A 15,907-nucleotide genomic window follows, 5' to 3' on the forward strand; every position below is an offset into this window, starting at 1 on the left:
ACTATCTGAGCTACCTTCTTTAGTGTATGCTATATGCTCCCTAACTGACGGATAAATATAAATACTAAATATCACACCAGACTTCACTGATTCTTTCAACTACATGGAATGTTACAACTTTTTTTGGAGAGATGGCCATAGACTCAATTATAACCACCTAAAAATCAATCATAATTCATGCTTCCATATCCAAATATACAGAATCAGGATTATCAGATGTAAGATGTATATGTGTACAAAGAGACTCAAAGCTTTAAACATGCAGAACTCACCGTGAGCCTTGTAACTTGTGTCTGTGGATCAATTAACCTATAATAATAAATAAAATTTAGGGAAAAAATGTTAATTATGCTAAAATTATGTAAATATTTTTTCCCACAGTTTTTTGAGGGACAGGTTACTACTTACTTTAAACAATCACAAGTGACTAATAAATGTGATTCTGTCATTCGAAAGATGTTATGGATGGCCCGGGCAGCTAAAATTTGGCGCATTGTTTCATAAACAACATCTGGATTGTCATCTGATTTCACCTCCATAGAACCAAGGAATCGGACAATAAACAACTGATGAAGAATAGATTCTACAACAAAACAAGGTACATTATATAATTTTAAATTCCACATTTCTTTTCCTAGGGAATTAAATACACTGCCTTCTTTAGGTTTTCCAATGAAATATTCAATCCAGCAGAAGCACTCAGAAATAACTCCTAACTACAGTGTTCATGTTACAGAAAAAGTAAGATCTCAAATTCCAACAGCAAAAGATTTCGCTTCAGCAACTGGTGGTTTTGAGTTAAAAGAATTCCTTTTACTATTCTGACAGCTTTACTGTTAGTTTGAAATTATATCAAAGTAAATAAGTATGGGGAAAAGAAAAAAAAAAATCATGCTCCAGAACCAGAAGAAAACAGCTGTTAGGAAAGGTCAAAGGATATCTTATACAATGAGAATCTGACTATGAGGTCAAAAGTATGATATTCTATAATTTTGTGTGAATAATGAAATCTTAAGTCTGAGGAAGTTCTGTTGCTTTATGTGCACTGAGTAAAAAGAAAAAATTGAAGTAAAGATACCATTAAAACACAGCAGAACAAATGTAAACAACAAATTCTTCTCACAGTTTACTGCTCTGAGAATCTCTAAAATATAAGAATACTACACTTATTTTACCTTCAGTTTCAGACTTTGTACCTCCTCCAGATTCTCCAAATGGATTTGTACGCCTGAAAAGTATTTTAAAAAATTATGATCCAGTGGTCAGTCACCATGAGCCACAGGGAAGCAATCTCAATCACTGAACCCAGAGTTAAAAACTAAAAGTCAGAAAACCTTGTACACACATTTTTTAAAAGCTCAAAAATACCCCTTCCTGTTAAGGAACACTACTGATAACCAACTTTCTTGTGACCAAGGCACCTGCCCTCACACTAATAGGCTGAACTCAAAGTTGCTATATTTCAGAAGATGTAGACAGATAGGCTGTTTAGCCACAGACATACAAAAATCAACATCATAATAAACCATGCTGTAAAAGTTCCTGAATTTAAATAAACTGCTGCTGCTGCTGCTGCTAAGTCGCTTTAGTCGTGTCCGACTCTGTGCGACCCCATAGACGGCAGCCCACCAGGCTCCCCCGTCCCTGGGATTCTCCAGGCAAGAACACTGGAGTGGGTTGCCATTTCCTTCTCCAATGCATGAAAGTGAAAAGTGAAAGTGAAGTCGCTCAGTCGTGTCTGACTCTTAGCGACCCTATGGACTGCAGCCCACCAGGCTCCTCCATCCATGGGATTTTCCAGGCAAGAGTACTGGAGTGGGGTGCCATTGCCTTCTCCGAGGACAGAGAAATGGCTGATTTAGCTTCAACTTTAGTTACATGAGAAAAATGCCAGGAATTTCCTTGGATTGTGGGGAAAAAAAAAACCTTTTAGGTTCTCTAAGTACGTGATGCAAATTAACTACAATAATTTTAACATTTTCTAGTATTAGACCTGATTTCTCAAGGCACACATAACAGAATGCAAGAAGAACAGCTAACCAGAGATGGAAGCAACTTCCTTTCTAAGTGTGCTTGGCCCATGACACACCCACAATTAAGGAAGAAAAGTACAATCCAAAGTAGGATTTATAAGCAAACAGAGAGCTAAGTGGTTCTAAGATAACACTGGCTTTCAGATAACATGAAATTGATCTCCCTAATATGTGTCTATTATATCAAATGCTAAGTATATTCCTATGATCAAATGTAAATTATTCTTTCTTTGCCTCAGTCATGTATACCCAAATTACTACATTATCAATTTATTAAGTGTCCAACCTACTTAATAAATGATTTGCCTTAAGCCATATTTCCCTCATCCATAACCAAAGAAAAAGCTTAACTACTTTGACAAGGATTTATCATTATATAAATAAAGATAATTCATTAATAATTCATAGCATGACAATGTCTTAGTACCTTGCTGGAGATTTCTTATTCTAACACAAGATAACATTTTCCAATAAACCTATGGCACATAATATATTACTCTCATACATTAAAATATCGTCATGATATCAACTTTATTATCACAGGACTGTCACCTTTCTTCTATAATTTTAAGAGTAAAGACCTTAGAAGTAGGTCTGATAAACCATTCAGAATTGAATATTTCTAAAACTAAATTATCTGAACTCATTTAACTGAGGCAAAAACAGAGAAAAGCCTTCATGATTCTTCTTCAACTATCAAAATTCTGTTAGGTAATTACAGAAAGAAAAACATAGCTGACGCACAAGATATGTGAGAGATGGCTCTCAACTGTAGAAACGGACTCATAAGCCTTACAGCTTTACAGACCTATCACCCACCTGCCTCCCTGGCCAGAGGCTTTTGCCTGGCCAGACTGATCTTCACACACAGGAGAAATGATGTCAAATTGTATTGGGGTATCTGGAGCAACAAGAGAATCTAGAGAGAGGGCAGCCAAATTTGTGGACTCAGATCCTAAGGATCCTGAACTGCTGGTTCGAGCTGTGGGTGGCCGAGATTGTCTAAGCAGAGAAAAAAACAAGAAGGCATTGCATTTAGTTTTCTCTTGGAAATTAAACACTGAAACCACGAGAAAAAAAATATAATTTTATAAAGCGATGAGAAGAACAAATTTTAATAAATACAATCCCAAATCACAGCTACTTTATCAAAAGATTTCTTTCCAATTACTAAATTCAGAAACATAAATCACTTTAACCTAGGGATAAACACTAAGGAAATTTGGAATCCTTATTTAGTGCTCTTGCTGGTGAATTCACCAATTTGAAAATACATTTTGTAGAACTATTTTGTACTAATGTAACTAGCACTGCTAAAATCCAAGTGGTTGCTAACACTTTCAATAGCCTATATAGTTCTTTAAATAACCCACAGTCTGGTAACTCACCCTGCCGGCCTCAGGCTCTCGTGCCTCTGCTGGAAAGATGGGGAAGGAGTGACAGCTTCCAAAGCTGACTGATTTACTCGTGCAGCAATTTCCTATTTTTTTAAAAAAGGACTAATTAGTAAAGCAAGAAAACCAACAGTTTAAGTGTAACTCTGAATTCTCAGAGTGGTCTTGAGTTACACTTAAATTGTAAACTTAAATTGTACTTTTGTAAAAGTTACTAAAGTAGTTCCACATTTTCTAGCCTTAGTATTAAGATATATAATTAACTTCACAACATTATAACTTAAGTTTCCTCTTACTTCCTATAAATCTAAAGGGAAAACCTGATTTTTTTTTTTACTAATATACATAATAGGAAATATTGTTTTTTCTTTAAATTTTTAACTCCCAGAATTTTTAGATTAAGGTTTGTATTGCTAGCACCTAGTACAGTGCCTAGCATATGTGCACTCAAACTTGCTAAGTATAGAAATTTAAAAGGAGTAAGAAATAATCACAAAATATTAAGTATATGACTATGATGCTGAAGTTTACATAATTTTACAGAATGTATTTATGCTCAGAAATATCTGTGTATTTAATGATAAAGTTAATATGGATATTTTCAGGCCAGATTTGAAAAAAAGTTGCCATAAGAAATATTTTAAAACTTATTAAATAATTTAACTTATTTAAAACACGAGCTAAATAAAACAGTATGTACACGAGAAAAAATAATCACAAAACATTTTTGCACTTCTGTGTCTTATAGTTAGGCAAAAATATGAAGACAATATCACAAAGTGATTAAATATTTCTTCTCTCATTAATATAAATAATTCTGGATAATCTCAAAAATATTAAAACTTTGACTTCTGATAAAAGTACAGTAAGTCTGAATTATTCAAATCCAAACTCTGTATTCCCTTTGTATTCCCTAGATATTAACAAGTCATCTAATTTGCATTTTAATATTTTGTTGTTTCCAAGTGACATAACAGAAAGAAAAATCTAGATTGGCAGGAGATCAAGTTAGTAAAAGCAAAAGCCTCCTCTACAGTTAGCACTGATTTTCTTAAATTCATAAGCTCATTATAAAACATTCAGGAGCAAGTTAAAAGATTACAGAACTTGAGAAAATGTAATAAAAGCCATATAAGCCACCGAATTACTAAATTTTGCCAGATCTGGATGGCATAAAATAAAAATATTACCTCTGGGTTTTCACTTAAATATATTTGTTTAGATATGTTATTTATTGTACAGATCCACTGCAAGAGGAAAATAGAAAAATATGATTAGTATTTTTTTCTACAGTGCTTCCCTTCTAAAAGAGAGTATTCAATATTTAACTAACATAGAAGTTTTAGTAGAAGTAACATATAATCTTTCTTATAAGATACCTTCCTATATACAAAAGCATACATATGTATAATACTTGAAGGTATAACAGAACACTGAAGAGATTTGTTATTTTTAAATCCCATATTTCATTAAAAATATAGCTGTCATATTAAATTACAACTTAATAGTCTGTATTTATCTTTTTAATATCACTTCCTCCTCTAACCCCGACCAAATAAAACAGTCTGGACTCAGATATCATGATTAATACCAATGTAATAAAAGTTAAGAGCTAAATATATTCCTTGTGAATGTATTTTACATACTCTTCCCTTTCAGGTTTATAGATAACACAGAAAATACTCGCTGCCCCACATACTCTACTTCACACTCAAGGATTCTGGTACCTGAGGAACCTCACAAAACTAACCTAATATTTATTCTGTTTGGTAAAAACCCTGCAAAGAGCAGACATATATCTGTATTCCTCAGGGACCAAAAGCAGGCTTTAATACCTACTCTTTTCTATAAGAAGTAAATAGAAGTTGATCTCTATGTAATTTCCAACATTGTCTTCTACTAAGACAATTATATAATACCAGATAAAATGGCTCAGAATCAACCTTTTAAGAGTATATTTTCATTGAAGATTTTTCAAGACACAGTTTTTCAATCGTCAGTTCTTAATAGTAACTTACCTTCCATATTTGGTGTACTATAAGTAAAAGTGGAGCCAAAAACAAAAGAGTCATGAGGAAGAATAAACACTCCCAAATTTTTGTTTTTCTTTCTTTCATTTCCCCAAGGTTTTAAGCCTTAGTTGCTTACTGCCATGCTACATCTACTGCTACTATGTTCTTAATACAGCAAAAACTGTCTCAGAGGGCTGGTAGGAGAAGGGAATAAACTAAACTCTAGCCTCATGATACTAACAGCCTGCCAGAAAGCAGCAGTCACAAGGCTATTTCTGAATCTGAGCTTCTAAAAGGACAACAAGCAATGATCTCTAAGGTCTCTCCTCATAGGTCCCCTTATAAAATTCCACATGAAACTTAAGAATGTTGCTTGAGGGACAATTGACCTTTATGAAAAAATTAACCAGGATTTCCCAAATTTCTATAATGAATACATCAATATGTCTTGTCATCAGAAAAATAGCTTAAGGTGATGCTAAAGAAATTAAATTAAAGGTGATGCTAATGAATAGATAAAATTTTACCTCTTCATGGTCTTTTTTACTCTCTGCTTGCAAAATTGAAGACCTGGAAAAAAAAAAAAAACCCCAGAAAGTCTGACATTCAACTTTTTTATGAAGTACTTTTAACATGAATGAGAAATTTTTACCTTTAAAGATACACATAAAACCAATCAATATCAAAAAACAAAACACTACAGAAAACATGTAACCAAGGAGACTAATTACCAGAGGTATCAGGACTTAGATTTTAACAACTCTTCACTTTGTCTATCTATGCCAAGATGTACCAAAAAAGAAATGTGCTGGTTTTCAGAAGGCAGACTATAGACAAGGGACACTGACACTAAGACAATGCATTTCAACTTTCTGACACTCACCACATATATTTCAAATATGAATCAGTGGTCTTAATAGAAAACACTAATTTTACTTCATTATTTACTATTTTTCCTTGAATACTGTTAAGTAAAACTTTCCAATATATTAGTCACTAGCATAAGGAGACGTAGCTTTTCTGCAGAGGTTTATATTTTCTTCTTTTTTTTTGGAGGATAATTGCTTTACAATATTGTGTTGGTCTCCGCCATATATCAACATGAATCAACCTCAGGTATACATATGTCCCCTCCCTCCTGAACCTCCCTCCCATCTCCCACCACCCCATCCCATCCCTCTAGACTGCACAGAGCACTGGGTTGAGTTCCCTGTGTCACAAATTCCTACTGGCTATCTGTTTTACATATGGTAATGTATATGTTTCCATGCTGTTCTCTCAATTCATGCCACCCTCTCCTTCCCCTACTGTGTCCACAAGTCTGTTCTCTATGTTGCGTTGCCATTGCTGCCCTGCAGGTTCATCAGTACCATCTTTCTATATTCCACATGCATGCGTTAATATATAATATTTGTCTTTCTCTTTCTGGCTTACTTCACTCTGTATTATAGGTGCTACGTTCATCTATAGAGGTTAATATTTTAAGAGTTAGGAAAAAAATTGTTTTTGCTAATTTTGCATCACACTGGGAATATGAAATAGGAAATCATGTTAAGCATTAGCAGAAAACTGAAAATATAAATATATAAATACATCCAGTAACATTAACAGTTTGGTAATTTGGACAAATGAACACAGGGACTCCCAACATCTAGTGTCGTAAGTGTTACACAGTAATTGACATCCATTATATGTTTACAGAAGGACTATGAAATAAACGCTGAGTATTTTCTCAACTATTTAAAAAATGCTTAGAATAAAATATCCTTAGAATAAAATATAAAAACTGTACGGCAATAACCAAAAAGTTAATTGTTGCTTCTGGTTAGTGAGGTTTTTTTCATACTCCCTTTTATATTTTTTTCACACTCCCTTTTATATTTTTCCTGTTTCTCAAAAATTTGTTTTAAAAGCTATTTTATGGGATTCTTGTTTAATGCAAAGGTAATAGAAGTTTTTAAAATGGCATATAAACATAAATGGCCTAAATAATTAATATGATCAGAAATATATGATTAACATTTAAAAATATTATTATTAGCACCTACTACATACTAGATTTCTAGTCTTCATAACAATTTATAAAATGGAAATGAAGACCCTCCCTCCCCCCATTTTACAAGTAGAAAAATGAAGCTTAGAGAGGTTAGGTAACTTGTCTAAGACTACAAAGTAGCCGGTGGATCCAGAATTCAAACTTTTTGACCCCATGTTGAAACTCTTTATACTAACTTGTGCTGCCTTCCCTACACCATGCTGGACTTTCAGTGACCAGTCTCTTAACATGAAATCACATGTCTTTACCACATAAACTTGCTTTGACAGCTTCAAAATATTAAGACATCATTTATGCAAATCAAAAAGGAAAATTCAACTGATTTCTACAAAAAAAGAAAATTATCCTAATACATAATAATTCTAAAAGATCTACACAATGTCTGAATGCAAAGGAATTATCCTACATTTCAGTAGTTTAAAATACGAGTTTTTTTTTAATAGTAGAGAAATACACTAACTTTTTGCCATCAAAAGAAGTGATCTGAAAACAGTACCGCCTGTCTTCACAGTCCACAGCCATTACTGAGCAGTTGTCTATGTCCATGGCCAGGCCTCCTGCTACGTCCCCACGGGCCTGACTCATTAGGTTTCCACCCTGCGTGAAGTAAAACTGTCTGTCCCAGGTAGATGACACCAAGCCTGTTTTACTAAATGAAGAAAGTACATTTATTCTTTAATAACAACACACCTAAAATCTCATCATAAGCCAGACACAAGATAAAGCCCATCACAAAGACTTTCCAGGCAACAAGGCACCAATGTGCCTAAAAAACATAAACATCAGTTTTTCAGTCATAAATTCACATATGCTGACCCCCTTATGTGAGTGTGCATGTATATATTTCCAAAACAAGATTGGAAATGATCAAATTATAGCTACTATAATGATACTCCATAAAATATAGTTCAACATTCAAGGGAATAAATTCAAAACAAAAGAATTTATTTTGAGTGTTAACTTGCTTTATCCTTTCTTCAGGTAAAATCTAACATTTGACTTGATGGTGTGATTACATATATTTTAAATTATGATAATGATTATCATGACATTCACTTGTTATGCCATTTATTTAAACTCTAATTGGTTTCACTGTTTAAAATAATTGTAAATCATTTGATAAAAATCTAACTAGAATTTTACTTTTGAAAATTACTCGTACCTCATCTGTCAAAAAGTTGACATAAATACTAATTGTGGTATTAGTAAAAAGATTCTATAGTAAAATCAAAACAATTTGGAGATATCAATTGTATATTATATTGACTTGCTATTGCCTTAATTGTTACACATTATATGAAAATAACAATAGTTTTCTTACTTCCTAGCATTAAGATATCCAGCCTTTCGGGTTAAGTTTCGATGAACAGGAAATTTTGTGGGATCTGGGTCAGGCACGTATAAGGGGTCACTGGCTACTTCCAAGTCCTCTATTGTCTGCTGCATGGTCTCTACATCACTGTCCATTTCCCTGCGAACACTAACAGAGAGAACAGATAATTTACTACCAACCACAACAAAGAACACCGCACTAATCTCATTTATCTGTGTATTTGTTCTGTATGTTTTCCTAAAGAATAGCAGTAGCATGGCTGGTTAAAGTAGCATGCTACGAAGCAGCTTTACATTTTGAAACTTTAGATATTTTGAAAACAATACCAAATTCCAAAACTAATGAATCCACACTGAATGACTCACTTTGGAGGAATTTTCAAACTGCTCTGTCATGTGCCTTTAAACAGTAACCATTTTCATCTCTCTCCATATCACAGATTAACTACATGACTGCTCAGATTTTGAAGCTGATTAGAACTGCTTTTTCTCTTTAATCTTTCATGGGTTGGAAAGCAAGATTTATTTAATAATCTCCCATCCATACTCTACAATTCAGATAATTGTGAAGATAATTCACTTATGGATAATTACTATTAGGTACCTGTTATATTCAGACACAAAACCTAGTTTCAAATCAATAAAAATACCATCTGATTTGACACTGTTATGAAATTCAGAGTTCAAATGCTGTGGAAAAGATGGTGAGAAAACCAAGAAGCATCCATAAGCCACTCAAGAAACACTCCCATGGCAGGGAAAATAGCCCATCTGAAATTAAGTGCTAAATATTTTCAGATTATGGTATTTAGCTGTTAGCTTATTTTCATAACTTCATTTTCAGTTTTAAGGAAGAAAATACTTACTTCTGTACACTTGTTCCAATATTAGTTAAGAATTCTTCCAGTTGGTCATTGAGATTTTCAGAACCCATCTTAAAGAAACTTATCTGGGACAAGAGGGTGTGGGAGTGGGAGGGTTAACAACAGAAACACACACACACAAACAAAATACTTAGAGTGAATCATATACACAATTGCCAAGATACATAGTTAAGTAAAAAGGGTTATTCCCATTTGTGTAATAGGTTGTAGTTTACAATGATTTTTACTGAGCATAGAGTCACTGAAGAGACTACACTTAAATTTCACCATGCATCCTCTTATATAGTAACACATACATATGGTAAGTAAGTTTTTAAAGTTAGAAAAGGTACTTTAAAACATTTCAAGTAAGTCATACAGATAAACTATTTCGTGTTTACTACAAAGATAAGTAAGTTTTATATCAGAGGAATAATAAGCACTCATTTTCAAAGGAATATTCAAATTTCATAAACTCTTCCTCTTAGGGCACTGCCATTTTGTTTTATGTTACTCAAACTTAATTTTCTAGCCTCCTTCCTGATGTACAACTCTTGGAATACTTTGGAGTTTATCCATTAATTTTAACTCAGGAGGTATGCAAGGAACATGAGACAAACTCAAGCATGTCCATTCTCTTTCAGATTTATTATATAACAAGAGTGATCGGAAGCTTGAGCAATAGGAGTAGCTCTGGAGTTCCTTTAGCTTTCTGTTCCCCGTCCTCAACTGAGATGGACAAGGTCTAAATCCAAGGTAAGTGTGTTTAATTTACCCTAAAATATCTGAAATCTTCATTTGCAAGGAAAACCCTTCTAACTTCCTTAAGACAGCACACTGACAACATTTTAAAAAATGCTTTAAAAACAGACAAAAATGAGTATTCTGACCTTAGTTTGTATTATCTTTATATTTAACATAAAAATCAAACTTAAAAGAAAGTTCTTAGGGCAGTTACAAACCAAAACACAGTACAGTATTCACCTGAGCTTGCATATACCCAAGTAGAGGTTCTAACAATGCTATTTTCTTTTTGTACTGAAGAGTATTTAACGCACAAAAATAATGCATCATGGTCTGGTGTTGTTTTTTTCTGGAAGTGTAGACATCTTCTGTTACTTCGTACTTCACCTTTGAGTGAAAAGATTAAAAATACAATTATTTATTTGATTTTAAGTTACCTTTAGTAGTGGCCAAGGGGAAGAGACTATCCAAGGAAAAAAGTGCATTGCCAGCAATTGTACATAGCTTTCTTATTTTCTGAGATAAAAATTCTGCAGAATATTGGATAAGATAGTTTTCCTGTTTTACTACCAACCACTTTCTTTTTAAAATGCACATTAAAAGCAGAATTCTGCAAATAACTAAGAATGGTATAGTGACTGAACTAAAGCCTGGAGGAAAAGAAAACAACAGTCTGGATTTAGCTTAGCCATTAATCTTTGACCTTTTCGAGTTCACAACATACCATTCTCCTCCTAGTTCTCTGGTTCTCTCCCTACTGTGCCTTTTCTTATATTTGTTTTCCTTTGCCCACACTTAAACCGTGTCCCTTGTTGTACTCATATGACAAATACTCATCGAGCACCTGTTACATAATACATTCTGTCTCTTCTCTTTTCCTGCTTTCCTTAGAATACCAAATCAAGCATCAAGAATATTCCAATACACCAATGATTCCCCAGCTTTTATCTCCTGGCCCTCATTCTCCCAGTTTTCAGAGGAAGTAGATCTCCAGGGGGGTTCTTTATGGGTGTGTGTGTGTGTTGAAAACATATACAACTGAAGACAGTATGCTCCCTACAAAACTTGCTCCTCTGCTCAGCTCTCTTAATTTTTCCTGGACTCATCCCATCATCCAAGAATTTTAGGACTCATTTTTTATTCCTCCTCCTACCATAAGTCTTGTCAATTCTACTTACGAAGTATCTCTGAAAAGTATTCCTTCCTCTCCACTTTCAATAGCAACCTTATCTGAGGCTCTTCTAATACCTTTGCAAACTATTCCAGTACCTTTTCATTGGATTCCCTCTAGCTTTGTCCCCTTCATATTTCCATTAGTATTTTAATTCTGTTAACACAATTGCATGTTGTTACTCATTTGCTTAAAATCCTTTGGTGGCTGCCTACTCTCAATAACATGTATTTCAGTCATTAGCATAGTAACCTGGCCTCAAACTACTTCTTTCTTGTCGTTTAGTCATACCTTCTCCCGATACATCCTGTGCTCCAGATGCACTGAAATGATTACCTTTCCATTATCATAATTATTGCAAGAAATAATAATAATTGCTACAAGCCAGGTACTCTGTATGCATTCTCTTTCATCTTCACCACTACTGAGTTTTTGAGAGAGAAATTAACTAACCAGTGTATGACCTCAGGCAAATAAGCACAGAGCTGAGATCGGTTCCCAAGCAGTGTGACTCCAGAGCCAGTGCTCTTAACTTTTACACTCTCCAGACTCTACCATGTATTTCTGCAGAGGCTGTTTTTCTTCCAGAAATGCCCTCTCCCCTAATCCCAAACCACTGATATCTGCTCATCTTCAGTGCAAATGGCACCTCCTAAAAGTATAACCTTTCCCAATTTACCAATCAAAAGATATGCTGCCCTGTCTGTGCTCTTCCAGCATTTTGTTCAGACTCCTTTACTGCACTTAACTCCGTGTTAATCCTTGTATTCTGGCAGCTGCTCTAGCTACATGCCTTCATACAGGAAGCCTTTAATAAATGTGGATTATCCACTCATTGAAGACAGAAGTGGAGCCTATTCACATCGTTTCCCCATATTCACCAATATGTAGTAGGTGCTCAACAAATTTTTCAAGTAAATTAGTGGAAATATTTTTTAAAAAATACTTGTAACAGCCAGAGGCAATGTAAAATAAAATTCATCCTCAGAGTCTATAATTACTTCTTGTGTCAATATAACAAATGAATGTAGATCTTAAAATGTACATATTTTATTAATATCTGCACCAAATTGAATAGTCAAAGAAAGCAAGCCTGTGTACTGATTTTGTGAGAGAACTACCCCCTTTCTGCGTCACAGTGGCTGCTACACAGTCAATCATACCCAACTGTGGAATCCCACAAGTGGTCACTGTGCCCCTACCAGCAGATGCGGGTGAGGCTGCAGATATAATTCCCAGGCAAAGAGACTACCTCATTCACAAATATCTAGTGAAGGCCTACTCATCTATCTATCCATCCACACATAACATACATAGTCTCTGTGAAGGAGGAGGTCCTCATGGCAGAATTTCATTCAGTTAAGTATGTAACAGTTCAACGTTTCCACCACAGTATCTCAGAACACACTTTTGAATACATATATATAACAAAACAAATGCAATGTGATCAGAATACAAAGAGAAAGGGGGCAATGTTACACCTGGGCATCAATTACACTTTTGGAATAGTTATGTTTACTTATAAAATTCTATCAACAGAAAAATATTTTGTTTAAAAAGACAACTATTAATTATCTGATAATTAACAGTTAACAGAAAGGCTCTAAAATAACTACAGGAAAGAATAAACTAAGGGTAATACAGCAAAGTGTACGAAGTTACTGCTGGCATCCATTTTTAAACCAGAAAAAGTAGACCATCTAATGAAACAGTTGTTAATTGCAATTTGTTTTTGTTGTTTAGTTACTAAGTTGTGTCTAACTCTTTGTGACCCCATGGACTGTAGCCCACCAGGCTCCTCTGTCCATGGGATTTCCCAGGCAAGAATAACAGAGTGGGTTGCCATTTCCTTCTCCGGGGGATCTTCCTGACCCAGGGATTGAACCCGCGTCTCCTGCATTGGCACACAGGTTCTTAACCACTGAGCCACCAGGGAAGCCCGTTAACTGTGACACTGAAGGAGTGATATGTACCAAACCTTGTCATTTTCTCTTTTTTTGGACAATCTGCTATATCTGTTAATTGCAGCATCATGATCTGGAAAACAGAAATGACTATTAACAACAATGCAGTAATACTTTGCAAAACTTATAAGTGCTTTAATGGGTTTCACATGTGCATCTTTCAACAGATATACTGAAGCAAAGTAACAATTCTCTACTATGTGATCAATGAACCCATATGTTCCTCAAGGCCACACAGAAACACCCTAAAGTATGTTTCTATTTATTAAATTGGTAAAAACATTTAATTTCAAGGAAACAGCAGTCTACTAAAAGTTTTTTTAAAGTATTTTTAGTACAAAAACAGCACTCATTAAAGAAAATTTGAAATATACAGGAAAATAAGGAAGGAAAAATATATACCACCTTCTCAGGTATCATGAAGGTAACAAACCACAAGATTGAACTTCCTTTAAAATTTTTCTTCTAGGACAAACAGTGCAACTTAAATAACAACAGATTTAAATAATATTCACTTAAGTTTTTAATTAGGTTCATTTCTTTTCAATTACTACATAAAATCTAGCTACAGGTTTGTGTTGATAAGGAAATGCATCATTTGCATCATTGCAAGAAATAACTGTACGAAGTAATCAGAGCTTACCATTACTAGCAATCTGAAACACTTCCTTTAATGTCAATATTTCTGGAAAAGTTCAAGAAAAATTTAAGTTTAGCATATTTATGAACTATCTTAAATTATGTTTAGAAATTTAAGCTACAATTAAAACTCCAAGTAATATTTCAAACTTCAACATTTAAAGTGAAAAAGTTACTGTGTTTCAACTAGCCCTAGGGAACATTTACTTTCATTAGCAACTGTTACACCACCAGAAATTGTACTTGCCACAAATTATATGACAGAAAAATAAATTTTAAAACTACTGAAAATTCTCAAATATACAAATATCCTGATTTAGTACCAGAATCCAACTTACTGATCTTCTGATATTGACTCTAATAAGTTCAAATGCTGAATGAGAAACATTTTATTGACAAGATTTTGATGTTCAGTCCCCTTAGACTGAGAAAAGAGGTCTTGTTTCTTGACCTTGGAAAAGATTATTCTTGAAGATTACCAAGACATTTTAATTCCATCTCTAAAATACGTCTTTATTCCATGTATCATTAAATACTTTATCATAGCTGATACATTAGCTCAATATTTTTATTCTATCTACATACTGTATAGGTAAGTCTGTATGACTGAGACTGTAAATTGTAAGAAAGCAAAGCTAAGTCTATAAAGCTCTCATTTTATCACCTGATAATACTAAACGGGGGAAAAAAACCCACCACAAGCTACTGAGACATGAGGTGTTAGATGGGCCAGCCCCCATACCTCCCATCACTCCAACCCACTCACATAGCTCATCTCCTATGCCACTGTCCCAGCTGAGGCCTTGGTCACACCTCACCACACTCTCACAACTTCTGGGTCCATTCTCCTAGCATCAAATCCATCCTCCAAAAACAGTTAGAATAGGTCCACTTCTTAAAGACCTCCACTGTCTTCTCTTTACTTATAAGCTCAAGTCCAATATCTTTAGCATGATCTAATCTATTTCTAGAGGTGTCTCCCACCATGCCTCAACACATCCAACATTGCAGCCACACTGAATTTTTCAAAGCAAGCCATGTATTTCTACAACCCATAACTTTGTGCTTTCTGGTCCCTCTAATAAAACAATGACTGTCTTCTCTTGGCAAATTCTTCTTCATTGTTCACTGCTCATGTTACATCTGTGGTGAAGCCTTCCTGATACTCTCCTCTGAGCCAGCCTTCACAGCACCATGCTCATCCCAAATTACAAGAGACAGAGTACCCTAATTATGTCTACCCATCTCCTTCTCTGAGCTTTTTCAAGGGAAGTGGCATCTTACTCATATCAGTACTCCTCAGTATATAGCTTAACATCTAGCATGCTATGCTATGCTATGCTAAGTCGCTTCAGTCGTGTCCGACTCTGTGCGACCCCATAGACGGCAGCTCACCAGGCTCTGCTGTCCCTAGGATTCTCCAGGCAAGAATACTGGAGTGGGTTGCCATTTCTTTCTCCAGTGCATGAAAGGGAAAAGTGAAAGTGAAGTCGCTCAGTCGTGGCCGACTCTTAGTGACCCCATGGACTGTAGCCTACCAGGCTCCTCCGTCCATGGGATTTTCCAGGCAAGAGTACTGGAGTGGGGTGCCATTGCCTTCTCCAAACATCTAGCATAAGCCCCTATAAATGTTTAACAACTGAAGTAAAAGTGACATTTGCTACAGTCAGAAATGGTTAAGGTGTACAGTAATACACAT

At 34.8% G+C, this 15,907-nt stretch overlaps 1 protein-coding gene and 1 long non-coding RNA gene across 6 annotated transcripts in view; one reads left to right on the forward strand and one right to left on the reverse strand.

Moving 5' to 3' along the window:
- APPL1 (adaptor protein, phosphotyrosine interacting with PH domain and leucine zipper 1) overlaps positions 1–15,907 on the reverse strand; it is a 37,118-nt gene that overhangs the window by 9,670 nt on the left and 11,541 nt on the right. For all 5 annotated transcript variants that reach the window (XR_014063990.1, XR_014063988.1, XR_014063989.1 and 2 more), the window contains exons 6-18: positions 14,213–14,254; positions 13,584–13,642; positions 10,675–10,821; positions 9,694–9,776; positions 8,817–8,975; positions 7,956–8,144; positions 5,967–6,009; positions 4,618–4,674; positions 3,422–3,513; positions 2,853–3,035; positions 1,176–1,228; positions 409–583; positions 273–309 (exon numbers count right to left, since the gene is read on the reverse strand). Coding sequence is in view for 2 of the 5 variants with exons in the window: in XM_081524819.1 (XP_081380945.1) it covers positions 273–309; positions 409–583; positions 1,176–1,228; positions 2,853–3,035; positions 3,422–3,513; positions 4,618–4,674; positions 5,967–6,009; positions 7,956–8,144; positions 8,817–8,975; positions 9,694–9,776; positions 10,675–10,821; positions 13,584–13,642; positions 14,213–14,254 (1,319 nt within the window). In the remaining 3 variants the exon portion in view is untranslated. The remainder of the gene's footprint in view (positions 1–272; positions 310–408; positions 584–1,175; positions 1,229–2,852; positions 3,036–3,421; positions 3,514–4,617; positions 4,675–5,966; positions 6,010–7,955; positions 8,145–8,816; positions 8,976–9,693; positions 9,777–10,674; positions 10,822–13,583; positions 13,643–14,212; positions 14,255–15,907) is intronic.
- Positions 382–12,599, forward strand: LOC145519881 (uncharacterized). The gene is made up of 3 exons (XR_014063994.1): positions 382–598; positions 10,335–10,446; positions 12,382–12,599. It is a non-coding gene; the product is annotated as an uncharacterized LOC145519881 (long non-coding RNA).

This window comes from Giraffa tippelskirchi, chromosome 9, assembly GCF_054371585.1.
Source record: "Giraffa tippelskirchi isolate mGirTip1 chromosome 9, T2T-mGirTip1v1.2.pri, whole genome shotgun sequence".
Classification (NCBI taxonomy): domain Eukaryota; kingdom Metazoa; phylum Chordata; class Mammalia; order Artiodactyla; family Giraffidae; genus Giraffa; species Giraffa tippelskirchi.